General features: G+C 38.6%; 1 protein-coding gene across 1 annotated transcript in view; it reads right to left on the bottom strand.

The window, feature by feature from the left end:
* CWC27 (CWC27 spliceosome associated cyclophilin) overlaps positions 1–18,737 on the bottom strand; it is a 199,451-nt gene that overhangs the window by 25,997 nt on the left and 154,717 nt on the right. Inside the window, exon 12 of the mRNA XM_066360808.1 lies at positions 2,697–2,806. Within this exon, the coding sequence (XP_066216905.1) occupies positions 2,697–2,806 (110 nt within the window). The remainder of the gene's footprint in view (positions 1–2,696; positions 2,807–18,737) is intronic.

Below are 18,737 nucleotides of genomic sequence, written 5' to 3'. Positions count from 1 at the left end.
AAATAAACCTTTTTCTTTATAAACTTTTATTGTGCCTGATCAGGTCGTGGTGCAGTGGATAGAGCATTGAACTGGGACACAGAGGATCCAGGTTCAAAACTGCGAGGGCTCTGGCTTGAGCAAGGGGTCCCTTGCTTTGCTGTAGCCCCCTGGTCAAGGCACATATGAGAAGGCAATCAATGAATAACTAAGGTGCTGCAATGAAGAATTGATGCTTCTCATTTCTCTCCCTTCCTGTCTGTCTGTCCCTATCTGTCCCTCTCTCTGTCTCTGTCACAAAAGAACAAAACAAAAAACAAAAACTTTTATTGTATTTGCTTTAAAATAAAAAAAACAACAACAAGGTTTATTGTAGAAATATCAGAAAATAAAAAGAAGCAAAACAAAAGTATCTATTATACCTCTACTCAAATATCCATTGTTGACATTTTGGTATATATCCTTCAAGGCATTTTATGCATTTCTGTGTGTGCTAATATACCTATATTATATAAACATATATCTCCATATGCACATTTGTCTGTCTATCTATGTATCTATCTATCTGTTAAAAGTAAACCCCATTAATTTTTAATGGTGGAATTTTGTATACTTGGAAATGTCTTCTGAGGGTATAAAGAAAAATGAAGAGAAAGGAGACTTCTTAGTGAAATGAAATTTGAAAACTTCCTAGCAAATTACCACAGCCCTGGATGTTTTTCCCTGAGTTGAAAGTGGCAAGGGAGTCTGTTTCTAGAGCCAGTTAATGTGCTGCTGGCATTTCCTCAAAGAAGGGGGCTGTGACAAGCAAAACACATCCTCTTGGCCTTGCTCAGCTTCTCCTGTATTCAAAATAGGGCTTTCTCTAGCTGTATTCCAAAGGCAAACATCACAAAATAATGGGGTACAATATAGGGTGAAGAAGACAGGATCTCTGCATGGAGGCATTTGTATTTGGCATCGATGGGGAACTGGTCTTCATGCCTCTGCTGAAGGGTGAATGGCAACCACTTACAGCACAGCTCTTCAGCACAGCTAGAGCCTGCACAGCTTGGAAAACTTGTGTTGAAGGTCCCTGCCTTGGGAGACTGCATGCATGTCTACACCTAAGAGTCTCCCAGCTGGCCTCCGTGTCTCTAGTCCTGCCCCAGGTCCAGCCTATTTTCCTTACTGCAGCCAGGTTGGAGGGATCTTCTCAAACTATGAATGAGATCATAATACTTCCTTCTTTTGATGGTTGCCGTTGCCCTTCGGGTAAATCTTGCATGTGCTGGCTTCTGCTTCTCTCTCCAGTATCATTTCCCTCTTTCTCATTTATGTTTTAGTCATATTTAACATCTTTTAATTCTTTGCAAAGGGATTAAAGACAACTGTTCCTTTTGTCTAGCTGCACGTCTCCTATTCAACCTCCAGAGTTCAGCTGACAAATGGTTTTCTCAGGGAGACATTCCCAGATTCTTAAAACATGTCGTGATGTCCTAGTGTTACATTGTTTCATAGTTCCCTGCATGGAAGCTGTCATAATGCTCACCTCCTTTTACTGGGATTACTGTACTGTTTAACTGGCTCTTTTCCCTGATAGCTCAGAGAGGGCAGGATGTATCCACTTTGTTTATCAGCAAATACAGTGATTAGTATATGGTAGGTTCTTAATAATTATTTGCTAGGAAGCAAAAAATAAATGCATGAATAAGAATGATCATTAGCATCTTTGGTAGTATATTCATTACAGTGTGACTATTTTAAAACAAGTTAATAATATACTTTTTCTTAATTTTATTTGATGTTCCATTTCTTTTGAAAACTGTACAAGTTAGTTATCTGTAATTATAATTTCCTATACTTGACTTCTTTTTGAACTTTCCATATGATTATTTTCATGCTAAGTACTGATACATGATCCTTCTTTATCAGTAATAAGGTGTCATTTGTAGGACAGTTCCTAATTAGATTATTTTATTCAAACAGTCTTGAATTTTTAAATGTTTTTATTTTAACTATTTTATTTATGTCTAAAATGGCATGTTCCCATATATATATATATATTAAAATAAAAATATATATTCAGCCCTTTTCAACATGAAGGGCTGCTGAGGAGACTTATTTTACTGAGTGCCATGGATTACGTGGTGTGTATGGTGGACTCCCAAATTGTTGAACTAGCTTCCTATCTTTTTGTTCTTGACTTCTGACAATCTTTCTATATTATTACTTCAAGATACAGAAATTACTTGCAAAAAGCAGAATTTTGTAATAATATTTACTGTAGAAGTCACTTAGATCAAATGCCTTATATGCTGGCAATGTACAATTCCCAGTGGAGGTGGCTAGTCAGCTTGTGAGAGGCTGGGTCAGAAGAGATTACTTCATCATTTACAGTCACCACTTTTCTATTTTATAATATTCACTCAGACTAAGGTTCTACCTGAGTATCTGATAATATGTGGCTTCACGAGGTTCCTGTGCCTGATACAGGAATACACATTTAAACCTGAAAGTTTTAGGCTTTTCACCTACAATATCTAAAAAGAACTCTATCATTTGGACCTTTGCATGAGTGGCCAAGGTCCTTGTCACCCTACCCTATATAAACACTTGCTTTTTGTTGCTAAGAGGCAGTACTTCCCCTGATGTATAATCAAATTAGGCTCCATTGATAACGTCTGAAGTTGACGAAAAGGCAATGGATTACGTATAAATTTAGTTTGAGAAATTACCTGGTCTTCTCGGGAAGTTCCCTTCTTTGCCTGCTGCTTCCTCAAAGCTTCATACTTTTGCTTTTCTCTTCTGTATTCTGCAACAGCACCACCTAGAGCAGCCTCTCCCTCTGAAGAATGATAGAATATTCTTAGAATAAATAGTAAAACGGTTCTGTGGATTCATATAAATATTATGTTCATATCACTGAAGAAGTGGTCAGAACCTGGGGTTGGTTTTCCTCCATTTATTTTAAAAACCAAGCCAATAAACTCCACCAGCTCCACAACTACTTCTTAGATTAGGAAGTAACTAATGTTAATATATTAACCAATTTTATAAACAGCTTTATTATATACTGTTATTGTAGTTGCTCTTATATTTGACTATAAAATCACCTATCTCGCTTTTACCATAATTAAGCTTTTCCTGAAATTCAGCAATACCATTCTACATTATTCCCTTGCCTTATACAATACAATCTTTTAATATTAGTTGATTTTCCATTTGCCTGCCACTTTTGTTCCCCAGTAAAAACAACAACAATAACAATAAACAACTTCAATCGATGACATCCCAATACAGGGTGAGGCAAAAGTGTGTTTACAGTTGTGAGTACAGAAAACAAAGAACTTGCCCTGGCCAGGTAGCTCAATTGCAAAAGTCTAGCCAATTGAACTACCTGGCCGCTAGAGTATGGGCTCAATATGCCAAGGTTGGAGGGTCAATCCCAGGTCAGGACACATAGAAGAATCAACCAATGAATGCATAAATAAGTGGAACAACAAATCGATGTCTCTCTCTCGCTCTTTCTTCCTCTCTCTCTCAAATCAATATATGAAAATTAAAAAAATTAAAAATACAAAAAAATTCCAAAACACAGAGCTTATTTTTGTACTATTATTTAACTATTGTATTATTTTCCATATGAACAACAGTAAACCTATTTTTGCCCCAACCTGTATATAAATATATCTAGCAGATATAAGACAGTTAGGACAGTTACCAGAAACAAGCAAAAGTAATATTTACTAAATTACAAATTAGAAAACAAATGTATGAATTTGAATCTGCATAATTCCATATGAAGTTTAGTTAACATCTGGATTTACAGAATAAAGTTTTACTTAAAAAAATAAATAAACAAGTACTGTACTAACATTTTGCAATACCTTACATGTATACATATTAATGAAAATTTGTGACTGAAAAAAAAACGACTCATCTCTTCTCGTCTTTGACTAGTAAACCAAGATGAGCCAGATGTAATCAGGAATGGTAGTAATCTTTCTATTCAAGCCTGGGTTTGTTCTTTGCCTCTCTGTTACTTAGTATAAAGGAAATTATTAATGTGCAATGTATTAACAATCAGCTATTTTGTTCAAGAGATTTTCTAGTTAAAAAAATTGTGTGAACTGGCCCTGGTCGGTTGGCTCAGTGGTAGAGCGTCGGCCTGGCGTGCAGAAGTCCCGGGTTTGATTCCCGACCAGGGCATACAGGAGAAGCGCCCATCTGCTTCTCCACCCCTCCCCCTCTCCTTCCTCTCTGTCTCTCTCTTCCCTTCCCGCAGCGAGGCTCCATTGGAGCAAAGATGGCCTGGGCGCTGGGGATGGTTCCTTGGCCTCTGCCCCAGGCGCTAGAGTGGCTCTGGTCGCAACAGAGCCACGCCCCGGAGAGGCAGAGCATCGCCCCCTGGTGGGCAGAGCGTCGCCCCCTGGTGGGCGTGCCGGGTGGATCCCGGTCGGGCGCATGCGGGAGTCTGTCTGACTGTCTATCCCCGTTTCCAGCTTCAGAAAAATACAAAAAAAAAAAAAAAATTGTGTGAACTAAGAAACAAGTAGTCTTTTTATGGTTACCTAATATGATTTCGATGTTGGTCAAAGGATACACAGGTGTAATTACGTGGGCTAAATAAGTTATGGTCACTACAGTTAGTAATGCTGTACTGTATACCATATTTCCCCATGTATAAGATGCATTTCCCCCAAAAAAAGTTTTGGGTCTAAAAACTGGTGCGTCTTATACAGTGTTTGTAGATTCTTTTTAACTTGCATTTCCCACTTTTTTGCACTTGTTTTTGCGCTCACTGTTGAAGACAGTAATTCATCATCAGACACAGATGAGGACAAGCTAATGGATGGGAGTTTTGACAGTGATGAGGAGTTGTATGAATTTTATGATGAATAAAACCTGAGTTCAATAACTTTATGTAATACATTTTTTTTTCAAATTTCAGGCCCCAAAATTAAAGTGCATCTTATACATGGGAACATCTTATACATGGGAAAATACAGTAGTTGACATCTGCTAATGAAGTTGAAGTGCTCTCACCACACACACACAGACACACGCACTCACACCCACAACCACACACAAAGTGTAACTACATGAGGTGATATATTAATTAGCTGGATTGTGGTAATCATTTCACAATGGTTTCTCTAGTTCTTGGTCTTGCCTGGTTTAAGGATGCCTTTTCAATCTTCCTGTTTAATTTCTAGCCTAACTATACAGGCAAACAGCTTGACAACAGCTGTAAGGTTGGCTGCTCTTTTAATATATACATCTGTGATGCCAGGATTAAGCCTGCTAGGGTCCATCTGAACTGCATGGAAACTAACCCAAATACTTTCACATGGTACATAGAACCAAATAAAATGATACCTGCTGCACAAACCTAACTGTGTGAAAAATCTGGTGCACTCTTCTATTTCTTAGTGGGTATATCATAATAGTATAAAGTCCTTCTGTTTGTAGTGTGATCAACTATAAACGGTCACAATACATTCACTTTTCAGGTTTCTATTTCTCAGCAGTATATTCTAAGCTAGTTTCCTTAGCTCTATAGTTCAGTTCACTAACTCTTTGTTTACTTGTATCTAACTAGTTTCTGAGACATAAACTACACCTTTGATTTTGATAAGCATGTTTTCTAAATGTCTAGATATTCCATTTGGTTCTGTTTCAAATTCACTTTTTTGATAGCCTTAATCTTTTATTATAATTTTTATGCCTTAAAAAATCTCTGTAATTATTTAAAATGCACTTGTTAGGTTGTATCTTTCAAATTGTCCTTGTGGATTCTTCTGTTATGTTTTCTGACTCTCTAGAGCAAGGGTAGTCAACCTTTTTATACCTACCGCCCACTTTTGTATCTCTGTTAGTAAAATTTTCTAACTGCCCACTGGTTCCACAGTAATGGTGATTTATAAAGTAGGGAAGTAACTTTACTTTATAAAATTTATAAAGCAGAGTTACAGCAAGTTAAAGCATATAATAATAATTACTTACCAAGTACTTTATGTCAGATGTTCACTAAGTTTGGCAGAATAAATCTTTATAAAACAACTTACTATAGTTAAATCTATCTTTTTATTTATACTTTGGTTGCTCTGCTACTGCCCACCATGAAAGCTGGAATGCCTACTAGTGGGCGGTAGGGACCAGATTGACTACCATTGCTCTAGAGCAATAATTTCTCTATGTGTTTTCTTTTTCTTTTTTTACAGAGACAGAGAGAGTCAGAGAGAGGGATAGACAGGGACAGACAGACGGGAACAGAGAGAGATGAGAAGCATCAATCATCAGTTTTTTGTTGTGCCACCTTAGTTGTTCATTGATTGTTTTCTCATATGTGCCTTGATCATGGGCCTTCAGCAGACTGAGTAACCTTTTGCTCAAGCCAGCGACCTTGGGTCCAAGCTGGTGACCTTTGCTCAAACCAATTGAGCCCATGCTCAAGCTGGCGACCTCCGGGTCTCGAACCTGGGTCCTCCGCATCCCAGGCTGACGCTCTATCCACTGTGCCACCACCTAGTCAGGCTCTATGTGTTTTCTAATTGTTAATCATGAGTTTATACTCAGCTAGAGCTGCGTCTCTAACATGCTCCAAAGATCCTAGGCACTCTGTACTGTGTAAAGATTTCTGCAGAGAACGTTTTTGTTTTTTTTGACAGAGACAGAGAGTCAGAGAGAGGAACAAATAGGGAAAGACAGCAGTCAGACAGGGAGGGATAGAGATGAGAAGCATCAATTTTTTTGTTGTGGCATCTTAGTTGTTTGTTGATTGCTTGTTTATTGATTGTTTTCTCATATGTGCCTTGACCGGGGGTAGGGGGCTAGAGCAGACTGAGTGACCCCTTGCTCAAGCCAGTGACCTTGGGCTCAAGTCAGCAATCTTGGGCTTCAAGCCAGGGACCTTTGGGCTCAAGCCAATGACCATGGGGTCATGTCTATGATTCTACGCTCAAGCAAGTGACCCCACGCTCAAGCTGTTGAGCCTGCACTCAAGCCAGATGAGCCTGAGCTCAATCTGGATGAGTCTGCACTCAAGCCGGCAACCTTTGGGTTTCAAACCTGGGTCCTCCATGTTCCAGTCCAATGCTCTATTCACTGTGGCACCGCCTGGTCAGGCTCTGTAGAGAACTTCTGTATTTGTTTCTACCAGGCAATTAAGGGGTCCATTGGTTAAGAGCCATTTTCCCCCCAAGTTAGTTTCCTGGCTTAGGATACCTATACCATAGAGGTAGTGTACATTAAGACTTGATAGCCATGCCTGGGTTTAGAGTTTTGATTTTTACTTTTTATGACAGGTTCCCCCCATTTCCCATACATTACTCTGAAAAATGACAAATTTGTCTGTGGCCTTCCTGACCAGGTGGAGAGCTTTTCTAGTTTCCACCTCTGTTGACTCAAGGCCACATCTCTGTCCAAGTGTTAGACTGAAACCCCAGCTTCTAGCTATTAGAGCCTCCATCTGGTTCCAATATGCCCCTGGGCAACTACAGTGTCAGCTTGCCTACTTAAAGATCTAGTTATGCTTCTCCTTTGCTTTTGGTAACTAGGAATTTTCTTTTCTTCTCCTCTCCCTTCCCTTCCCTTCCCTTCCCTTCCCTCCCCTCCCCTTTCTCTTTCCCCTCCCTCCCTCCCTTTCTTCCTTTTCCTCCCTCCCTCCCTGTTAGTTCATTAGCAAAGTAACCAATAATTGAGTAGCCGTCACTCCCTCCCTCCCTCCCTCCTTCTTTCCAATACTTCTTTCTCTCTTTGTAGTTTAGCTAAAGTATTTAAATTAGGCTGGATCATATTTTATCCAACATTTCTATATATTTGTAGGAAAAGGAAGTTCTGTATTAACTCAATCCATGTTGCCAGAACAGGAAGTAGTGCATTTATTTCTCATGTGCTTGAATCCCTCTGAATAAACAAAAATTGAGTAAGCGACTAGACGATTTTAGTGACATAAAACTGGCTAATAAAATATACAAGGAGTTTAAAAAATAGTTTCTCTAAGTACAGAGTGCTCTCAATATACACTGGATGATAATTCATAGATCATGATGCAGCACGATGACTGTCATTAATGGAAATTTCTATAAAATATATGCTAGTAAATTACAATAAAGAATAGAAAAAAATGACTAAGTATCTAGTATATGTTAGGCACCATGCAAAGGTGCTTTGATAATCCATGAAGAAAGATCTATAACCCTATTTTACAAATGAGTAAGCAGGATTGGATCACAATTAGGGATATTAAAACTGGGATTTCAGCCCAGGTCTGAATGGTACTAAAGATCCACACTGTCTTCAACTAAAACTTCAATTCAGAAAATAAAACTTACTAAGTGTTCCCCATGTGCCTCACACTCGGAGAAATACTATGAAAGATATCTAAAACATTTTTAATGTAGGCTTTTTTGTTCTAGAAAGAAGTCTAAAGGGTAAAATGAACATAATAAATGTAACAATAGTTAAGAAATCAGCCACTGATTTAAGTGTCAAACTGCTGATTTGTGAGTAAAATACTAGCCATCTAGAGGGCTTAAAGCTTCTTTATAGTTTAGTGTTGGAATAAAATTGAATCCTTCTATCCCTTCCCTTAACACCTAGTCAGACACTTAATACTTGCTCCACTTGAATCTCTTCATTATGAAACCTTTTGTTCCGACCATAAAGGGGTGATGACTACTCAATTATTGGTTACTTTGCTAATGAACTAACAGTGTCCAGCTTATAAATCTTATTTCACAAATAAAAAAGCACATGCCCTTTACTGTCTCAGTACCAGAGTTCAAGGAGCTAACAGGCCTATTTATTCATTTTTAAGAAAAAGTTTGTTGAGTGGTTATTGTGTATCAGAAACTGTTAGTAAGGCTGCTTATAAATAACTTTTAAAAAAATCTTGATTCACTATTTCAAGGAAATTTTTTAAAAGTCCCATAATAAAGGAAAACTCATATAAATAAAGGCGATGTGCTACTGATGATAGTAAACAGCATTTGGAAACAAAAGGGGTGGGCTTTAAAGGGCCTAGAAAACTAGTTGTATCTCATCATACTTTCTGGAGCTATAAAATATGCTTTCATGAAATTTTATATACATCAGATCTCAAATTAATTCCAGGAAAAGTACCAGACTTGAAAATAGCTAACATGATAACTAACATTTCAAGTACTCACTCTATGCCAGATACTAGTACCTGCATTACTTGTTTAATCCTCATAACCAACAACCCTATGAGGATGGCACAGTATTAGTCTCATTTGTATTGGAAACTAAGGCAGCAGAGGTTAAATAATTTATCTTAGGGATGATTACCATGAGCACTTGAAAAAAATGTATATTCTGCTGCTTTGGGGTGAAAGGTTCTGAAGATACCTATTAAATCCAGTTGATCTAGTGCAGGGGTCTCAAACTCGGGCCCGCGGGCTGCATGTGGCCCGCCCACCAATTTTGTGCGGCCCGCAGACTAATCCACGAAATTTGATTAGTCTGCAGGCCGCAAAAAATTGGTGGGCGGGCCGCGAGTTTGAGACCCCTGATCTAGTGTGTCATTTAAGGCCGCTGTTTCTTTGTTAATTTTCTGTCTGGAGGATCTATACATTGATGCTAGTAGGGTATTAAAATCTCCTACTATTATAGTATTGCTGTTAATCTCATCCTTTATGTCCATCAAAATCTACTTTATATATTTAGCTGCTCTTATATTGGGTGCATAGATATTTACAATGGTTATATCCTCTTGTTGTATTGCTCCCTTTATCATTATGTAGTGACTTTCTTTATCCCTTACTATATAACCTTTGTTTTAAAGTCTATTTTGTCAGATATAAGTATTGCTACCCCAGCTTTTTTTTCATTTCCATTTGCATGGAATACTTTTTTCCATCCCTTCACTTTTAGTCTATGTGAATCTTTTGTTCTGAGGTGGGTCTCTTGTAGACAGCACATGTATGGGTCCAGTTTTCTAATCCATGCAGCTACCCTATGTCTTTTGATTGGAGTGTTTAATCCATTTACATTTAAGGTTATTAATGATATGTAGTTGTTTATTGCCATTTTATTCTTTAAATCTACAATCTTCTTTTTCTCAATCCCTTTTTTCCCTTTGTTATTTTACAGCAGGCCCCTTAACATTTCTTGCAGTACTAGTTTGGTTGTAATAAATTCCCTGAGTTGTTTTATTGTCTGGGAAGCTTTTTATTTCTTCTTCAATTTTAAATGATATCCTTGTTGGATAAAGAAGTCTTGGTTGTAGTTTCTTGTTTTGCATCACTTTGAATATTTCTTGCTAATCCCTTCAGGCCTGAAGTGTTTCTGTTGAGAAGTTGGATGTCATCCTTATGGGGGCTCTTCTGTAGGTAATTAACTGCTTTTCTCTTGCAGCTTTTAGAATTCTTTTTTTGTCTCTTTTGACTTTGACACTATAATTATGTTGTCTTGCTGTAGTCCTCCTTGGATTCCTCTTTAGTGGAACTCTCAATGCGTCTTGAACTTGTGTGACTTTTTCCTTCATCAATTAAGAGAAATTTTCAGCTATGATTTCTTCAAACAGGTTCTCTATTCCTTGTTCAATCTCTTCTCCTTCAGGAACCCCTATGATGTGGGTGTTGTTTCTCTTCATGTTGTCATAGAGCTCTCTGAGAGTTTCCTCAGACTTTTGAGCCTCATTTCTTTTTTTGCTGCTCTGCTTTCGTGCTTTTGTTTATCTTGTCCTCTAAATAGCTGATTCGATCCTCTGCTTGATCCAGCCTGCTATTCATTACTTCTAGTGAAGTATTCATTTCTGATATTGTATTTGTCATTTCTGACTGGTTCTTTTTTATGATTTCAATGTCCTTTTTGATGCTTGCTATCTCTTTATTTAGGTGCTCATTATGTCCATCCATTGTTGCTCTAAGATCCTTGAGCATCCTAAAAAGCATTATTTTAAACTCTGCATCTGGTATTTTGGTTACTTCCATCTCACTCAGATCTTTTTCTGGGGATTTCTCTTGTTGATTTATTTGGATTGTGTTTCTCTGTCTGTCCATTTTGTCAGTGTATTAAGTAGTGTTGTCTGACTTTGAAATTTGTTGTGGAATCTTTATGAAGAAGGTGGGCTTGGTGGTACTGATCTCTAGGCCACCTGTTTTAGTTTTTCTAGGAATGCTTCTTGAGGGTACTATTTTACTTCTTGTTGTATCTGAGTATTAGATGCAGTTGGTCCTTTTGTGGGTATGGTTATCCCTTCAGGCTGGCTGGCTCTAAGTGTCAACCTTGATCATGTATATTATACACTGTGCAATGTCTGTCCTGTTGGGTGTATTTATTCTCCACAGTGTCTGGTGCCTCCTAGACTCCACCTTTGGGCATGCTGCTTGTGTAGGTAGCTGAGTCTAGGGTTGGTACTGTCTGCTACCCACTATCAGTGTTGGCTCTAGTTCTTCTTGGGTTGGTGTCAGCTGTCATTTGTAACCTGCTTGGGCTGCCAGTCTGAAGCTACTGCACTGTTTTCTGTTTATGTCTGTGTTTTCTGTGTCTGGGTAGTGTGGGAGGGGCCAACCTTTGTGTAAGGATCAGCTTCCTCTTGCTTAGAGATGACAACAGTTCTGTAAAAGCCTTTAAACTCTGTAAGATTTGTCACCACTTTTTAGCTGCTCTTCCTCCTCTTGCAGCTGCCTGGTCTTCCCCCAGAATCTTCCAAAGTAAGACTGTAGCATGAGGTCAGATTGGCCTCAGCCAACCAACCCTTCTACAGCTTGCATGCCTGGTGGGTTAGGGCAGCTGAGGTTGTGAATACAACATTTGTTGGACTCACTACTTCAGGAGTCTCTTGGTCAGGAGCTCAGTACAGGGAATGTGGTCCCTACTCCAGAGCTTAATCCCTCAGCCACTGCTGGATATTCAAATTTTATTCTCTCCCCAACAAGGTGAACAGCAGGTTCAGACCGAGTGTGGCCAACAGTCCTCTCTGCAGAAGTTCTTTAAGCTGTTGAGACCCCAGTCTCAGGGAGGAAGACTGAGAGAGTCCTCTCCTGGGGCTGACTGTGCCCCTCCCAAAGGTGGCTAAGCCCCTCAACCAGATCCAACCGTAGACTCACAGGGACCCACACTTTGAATGTCTATGCTCCAAGCCTCTCTCCCTTACCCCTGTAGAATCTAGCCTAGAAGGACAGAATATCCAGCGCCCAGGCTGGCTGCGAAGCTCCACCCTATTCAATGCACATGAGCCACTGTGCTGGTGCTGATCACAGAGTGGAACTTGCCCCAGCTGGGCCTGGTGTGAGGAGTTTTTCCTTAGGATATCACTTTAGCAAGGGTCGTTAGGTCCTGAACCAATGCTTTCCGCAGCTGGCCTCTGGATGTGCCAGCCCTCGGCCTCCTAAGCAGGAGCCCGGCACAGACCAGTGGGAGTTGCTGCCTGTGACTGGCCTTCAGCAACCTTCTTGGAGCTACAAGCAATTCAGTTTGTGGCTAACTCTGCTAGGTCCAGGTGTACATGGAAAAATCTAGCTGCACTCCTAGGCTGGCTTTTACCCACTTGGGTCCTGGGGAAAAGTCTTCTCAAATGGCCAAGTTTCCCTTAGTCTTGCCTCCTGCAGCCTGTCTGTTTGTTGGGCTCAGTCACTGAAAAAACCTCTGCTAAAGTCTAGAGCCTGTGACAATTCAGTGATTAGGAAGGGTGGTGGGTGTGGCTCCACCCCTTGGCCTCAGGTGTCAGTCTGTCCAGACATTTTTTACAGACCTCAGTTAGGTGTGGCCCCAGGAGTTTGGTGGGTGTGGCATCTGAGACTCAAAGGTGTGGTCTGCCCGCCCACAGTTTCAACTGAGTCTCTTGTGAGGTAGAAGCACCAGTTGTAGCCTTGGGAGAGTATGGGGGGGGGGGGGGGAGCTCTGATCTCAACACTAGAAAACTGAGTCATTAATGTGCCCCCTGCCTCCTGGCCTCTCAGAATGACCCGTCACCATGTCTGGGGTAGGAGAGACTCCCAAGGGCGGAGCAGCTGCTTTTCCCCAGGCTGATGCCAGTCAAAGGGGATTGCTCCACTCAAGAAAAATGGCGACTGCAGTACTGGAGAATGATTCAGCACAGGGGTTCCGGTGACTGTCCCCCACAGTGTCTCTCCCTGGGCCTCCAACTTTACACTCTCCTTTGCAACTCCAGTCCTCTCAGCTCTCCCTCTTCCAGAGCCCTGGGTAAGTAACTGTGAACAAGGTTTTCTGCGCGGGCCCTTTAAAACAGAGTCTGCGTCTGAGAACTGTGTCTCTTTCTCGCGGACAGAAACCCGGCTCTTTTCTCAGCTAAATGCTGTCTGGGCCCCTCTTCTAGGCTCTGGGGCTCTAGGCCTGAGGACCCACACCTCTCAGGGCAACCCACCTCTCTGTGAGAATTCCTCTAAGCCGCCGCTCATGGGGCAGCCCTTTCGGTGTCTCTGCCCTTCCTACCAGTCTCGGTGTGGCTTCTTTGGTGATCCTTGGTTATACACTCCTCTTAGTTTAGTCCAAAATTGGCTTTTCAAGATGACTGTTCTTAAATTAAGTTGTAATCCAACTTGGTCCTGGGAGGTGGCAGTTGGAACGTCCGCCTACTCTGTCGCCATCTTTCCTCTCTGTTTTTTGGTTTGTTTTATTAAGAAAATATTTTATGGAACTTATAACATTGAGAATATTCTGTGATACTGAAATGAGGGCCTTCGTGTAATATATTCTTTATGACTCTTTTGTAAGTTTAATCCATATTTATCATGTGAGTGACCAGAGGTTGAATCTGAACTAATTTTGTTTTAAAGATAATTGTAAGTTGCTTAGACAGCATCGTTAAAAAGTAGATAAGAAAACTGATCTCTATAGTCAATGAAAGAACTAAAGTAAAACCCTTATTCATCGTAAAGAAAACTTATTAATTATTTAATTAAGGTGTGTCTATATGTACATTTACAAAGACTAGACTTCTGTGTAGGCTAAAGTTACAATTTCTTTTCTGTACTAGGAACTAAAATAAGAAAGCTACAACTTACTTATTTTATTTAACCAATTTTTATTTTTGCATACTTTTTAGTCTACAGATTGAACAATACTGGCTCCATCTGGTGGTCAAAATAAGCCTCTAGCATTTCATGAATATTAGTCAAAAGTGGTTAAATGATTTAGGAACTACCTGAAATATGCTTGAACATTGAACACTAAGTACTAAAGTATGCTTCAACATTCATGATTCAATGAAATTCAGTCTAAATTTACATGAAGTTTTTATTTTTCTTTCCTGTTATTCATCCTAGCTTCAGTGCTTCATGTTATTTTAGGGCTTAAAATAATCCTCAAAGTAAAGCCTCAAAATATTTTCCTCTTGTCTTTTCCTACTAGCTGATTTGAAAAATGTGAAGGTAACAAGTTATAATACAGTTCATTTATACAGATTTTCAAATTGTATTCCATTTTAGAATATAAACTGTAAAAGTACTGATTTTCAGCTGTCGTTTCTATGACACTTCTAGAAGAGGTAGCTTAAGATTATATGAGCGTTCATATCTAGGAGTTCTCTATATTTATATTCTACTGACTACTTAATCTAAATGTTTAAATTCAGTTTAAAAGTCATATGTTCAGAATCAGAATACAGAATATTAGTATTAAGAAGTTCTTAGGCAGCAATGACCTGATAATTTTACAGAAGAAAAAAACTGTACTAAGCTGGGAAAAGAAAAAACCAGATTTTCTGACAACCCAGTATTGTTTCCTTTCTTATACACACTACTATGTGTACTTTCTCTTTGTAGCATGCATAATCACTACAGGTATATTCCATTACAATATAATGATCACTTTGAAATTATATACATTTATAGTACAGTGTGACCATTTATAAAATGGCAAAGAATCCTCAATGCAGATTTAATTTGCTAATTAGGAATTTTCTTAATTTTTACTTTCAGTATTTTCCCTTAAGATATTAGAAATTTTGAAAAACTTGTTTTTAAAGCTCCACTCCTATCCAAATACAAAATTTTATCCTTTTTCTTCCCAGTTATATTATTTTGGTGAGTTTGTAATTCATATGGCAGTCATGCTGGTAATATCTTATAATAGCACATAAATTAGTTACCACAAAGTATTACATAAATAATCAATTCAAATGAATTTAAGTAAACTTATCTAAAAAGTTGAGGGATGAAGAGAACTTGGACCAGTAAAAACAGGTTCTGAACACTAAACATTAAATCAGTTTAAATTGGGCTTATCTTTTACTAATAAATTATACAGAATCTATCTGATAAACTTTTTATCAGATACTTCTCCAAGACTATGAAAAAGAATTACAATACAGAAATAATTATTGAAAATTATTGAGGAACACTATTCATAGTTTTTCTTCTGGAGGACCCAGCTTTCTACTGTTTGTCAGCTGTAGGGTGTTGATCATATTCAGATCTATCTGGTTCTCCCTCACAGACCTCTGGACTAGCACAAAGGCTGATGGGTGTGACCCTAGGTCCCTCAACAGAACACACTTTGTACTTCTGAAGATGGTGTGACTTACTTATAGTTTGATGGCCACTTTGACAACACCTCTGTGCTGCCCCATCATTCTAAATGTGACAACTTAAAATAATATATTTTATGTTGTAGCAATAGGAAAAGATAAAATCAAGATAAAAAGATTTCATAAAACGAATAAGGGAAAATACTAAAGAAAGAATTGCTACCTAAAATTGCCTCCTATGGCTATGATAACTCTAGCAAATTAAACACTGCAGTGTGTTTCTAATAGCACTAAGGTAGGCTCTATTGTTTTGTAGTAAACTCATGAGGTACTTTTCTCCAAGCAGTTATAAGAGCTTACAAACCAGTTCAAAATAGTCCTTAAATACTTGCATGTGTGGTATGGCAGAGTATTCTCTATATCCCCTATATGGCTGAGGAAAGAGAAGCAATAAAATGGCTTCTGAAATACAAGTATGACCACTACGACCAGCACCATCACCATTTTTCAGGACCTAGCATGCCTATATATAATAGTAAAGTAGATGCAATGCCTGCTTTCTCAATTCTGTCACAATAGAAGAGGTATTATCATTCCTGTGCTATGCACAAGAAAACAGAGGTTCAGAGAGGTTAAGTATCTTGCCAAAGGTCATATGGCTAATAAATGATAGAACAAAGATTTGAAATCAAGCTGTCAAACTTCAAAGCCCATGTTTTTTTAATTCTATTACATTGCAAACAGTCACGGGGTGGCGGGGGTGATGGACACTATTACGTACGGGAGTGAGGAAAACAAAGAGTTCCAATTGTTAAGGAGTGTAGCGGCTGGAAAAGGGATAAGGCATACTCGTTAATTGTGTGGTGGTACAATAATAGAAGAGAGGTCCTGATAAAGTACTTAGGGAGCTACACAGCGGAGGGAGAGGAAAAGCTGGGTGGAGGAACTGGCAGTGAGAGTAACTGGGCCTTGGAGCGAAGTGAGTTGAACCACCCAACGTTGACACGTTGTTTGAACTCATTTCTAAGAATTTTTTAAAAGGTTATTTTCTTATGGTGCTAGTTTGAGTTAGCTGATAAAATAGGGGGTAAAGTTCCAAGATTGCTGATGCCCACACTTTTCTCAATCAATGAAAACAATACATACATTCGTTAGTAATTCATTGAACAAGAGAGGAAAGGCAGGTAGAAGAGGCAGAGAGTGTGTCTGACTCCCAAGATGTTGAGGTTTTCCCCGATTTAGGAAGAAATTTTGAAAAATATCCTGGTAAATTATTTTTCCACATCTATCATAATATTATAATTTAAATGTGAAAATATATGCAACTATTTGAGAGCACCATGCCCAGTTGTTTTCGGCTCTGTTGACCATCTCAGAAATTTCTACCTCCCTAGATCATGCTATTATACACAAATTCTGGTTCAGATCTCACCCCTCTTCCCAACCCCCATATTTAATGATTTCTCTAGCAAGCTAAATTTTGAGATGATGTGAAGGTAGGAAAAAGGTCATCAAACCATGCTTTATCTGAAGCTGACCTGTGCCCAAGTGTGCTTTTAGTGACTGGAGGTTGGAGGGTGAGTTGGATGGGGGTTATTTTATTCAGTCTCAGTGGTGTTGCTGTGGACTGTGGGCCAGAATCCATCTGCTGATTCTGGCTTCTAGCTAACAGGTCATATTGTTTGTGGCTTATTTTATTTTATTTTTTGAGGAAACAATGGTTTGCAGTTTTATAGTGGAAAGAATATTGGACAGAAGATCTGACTCCTCAAATCTACTGTTTAAGTTAGTGTGAGTACTAAATATCTTTAATGCTTTGGTTTCTTCAGTTGCAAAATGGAAACTATAATACTTGTTTAATCTCCTTCTCAGGACTGTTATAGAATTAAGTGTAATGAGGCATGTGACAGGAATCTGTAGACTGTTCACGTTATATAAATATGAAGTATTACTATTTGGCAGTGAATACAGGGCACCATACTTTATGTCTGTAGCTACTTTACAGTCATGGTTCCCTTCAGACGATTCAATCTCATTTGAAGCATGGTGTAGATTCCATATTTTTCATTTTATTAACATACTTGTTTGAATAAAAATATTTCTTTATATTAAATCATATTTTCAAAGCACCAATAATTGCAATGTAGAAAATGCTTTTGTAAAGTGAATTATCAAAATGATTTATATTTCTATACAATGAATGTTCAACTATAACATTCTTATCATGAGACTTACCTATAATTTTGAACTTGCTTAAGAATAAAGTGTCTGCTGGCATACTGATAGGAGAGAAAACATTGCTATTCCTTCTGCTATTTACTGCTAACCTTTGTGCAAACAGTGATTTGGTGTGCCAGTCAGCACTCTGCGTGCCTTATGCTTAATAACTCATTTACATAAGAAAGGAGTTGCCACCAAAATGACCAGGGCACTGGAAACCTATCCTTTTGGAAAAATCTGAAAACTAAAAGGTGTCTGATGAGTGAGCATGAGTGGCTCTGACTGAGAAGGCACCCAAGTTGGACATGAGAATGTGAGTTCCTTGAGGGCAGGGACTTTTCTGCTTTATTTGCCATTTTATGTCCAGACAGAGCCTAGAATAGTACCGGTAAGTTTTTAAACATTTGATAAATATCACTTAAAGGAATTAAAAACTTTTTTCTAAAAAAGGAAAATGTTGTTTTGTTTTGTTTTTTCAGAGGAAATCAGACTTCTAGAGAAAGCAATTGAAAGAGAGTGGGGAAGTGGTAGGGATACAGCAGCGTAGGCTGAATAACTAACTGGCCTTCCTGGTCCCAAACCTTGAAGAGCCACAATCACCAGATGCCATCAGAGGCTCAATGTCTCTGAACGTTTCTTATGTGGCATAGAGCCGAACACGACAGGAAACAATAGAAACTTAATACTCATCAGAGTGATTTATAAATTAAAGTTAAAGTCTCTGAACTCTATATTACAAAAACACATTTGCAGAGGAAAAGAGAAAATAATTATTTTTAAAGTGCCTCAGTTTTGAAGGGGCATTAAGTAATCCTTTAATGAAGAAGAGTTATTTTGGTTTGTCTGATGAATTTCATAAACTGAAGTTGTTACTAAAGCAGTCTTGCACTTTTTTCTTGTTGAAGTGGAAAATTTCTCACCCTCTTATTTTGGATTAGAACATAATTACAGACACATTCTCACTGATTAATTTTTGAAAAATCTTTGGCTGAGTTGCAAACCAGAGTCAACACATTGAATGGACTGGGTTCGATATTTCAAATTAGCAACTTCACATTCTATTCCCAGCTCGTCACTCACTGGGGCAAAGGCTTAGACT

Source organism: Saccopteryx leptura, chromosome 1 (assembly GCF_036850995.1).
Source record: "Saccopteryx leptura isolate mSacLep1 chromosome 1, mSacLep1_pri_phased_curated, whole genome shotgun sequence".
Classification (NCBI taxonomy): domain Eukaryota; kingdom Metazoa; phylum Chordata; class Mammalia; order Chiroptera; family Emballonuridae; genus Saccopteryx; species Saccopteryx leptura.
Note: the sequence above shows the minus strand (reverse complement) of the source record. Positions and strands in the feature narration are given on the sequence as shown.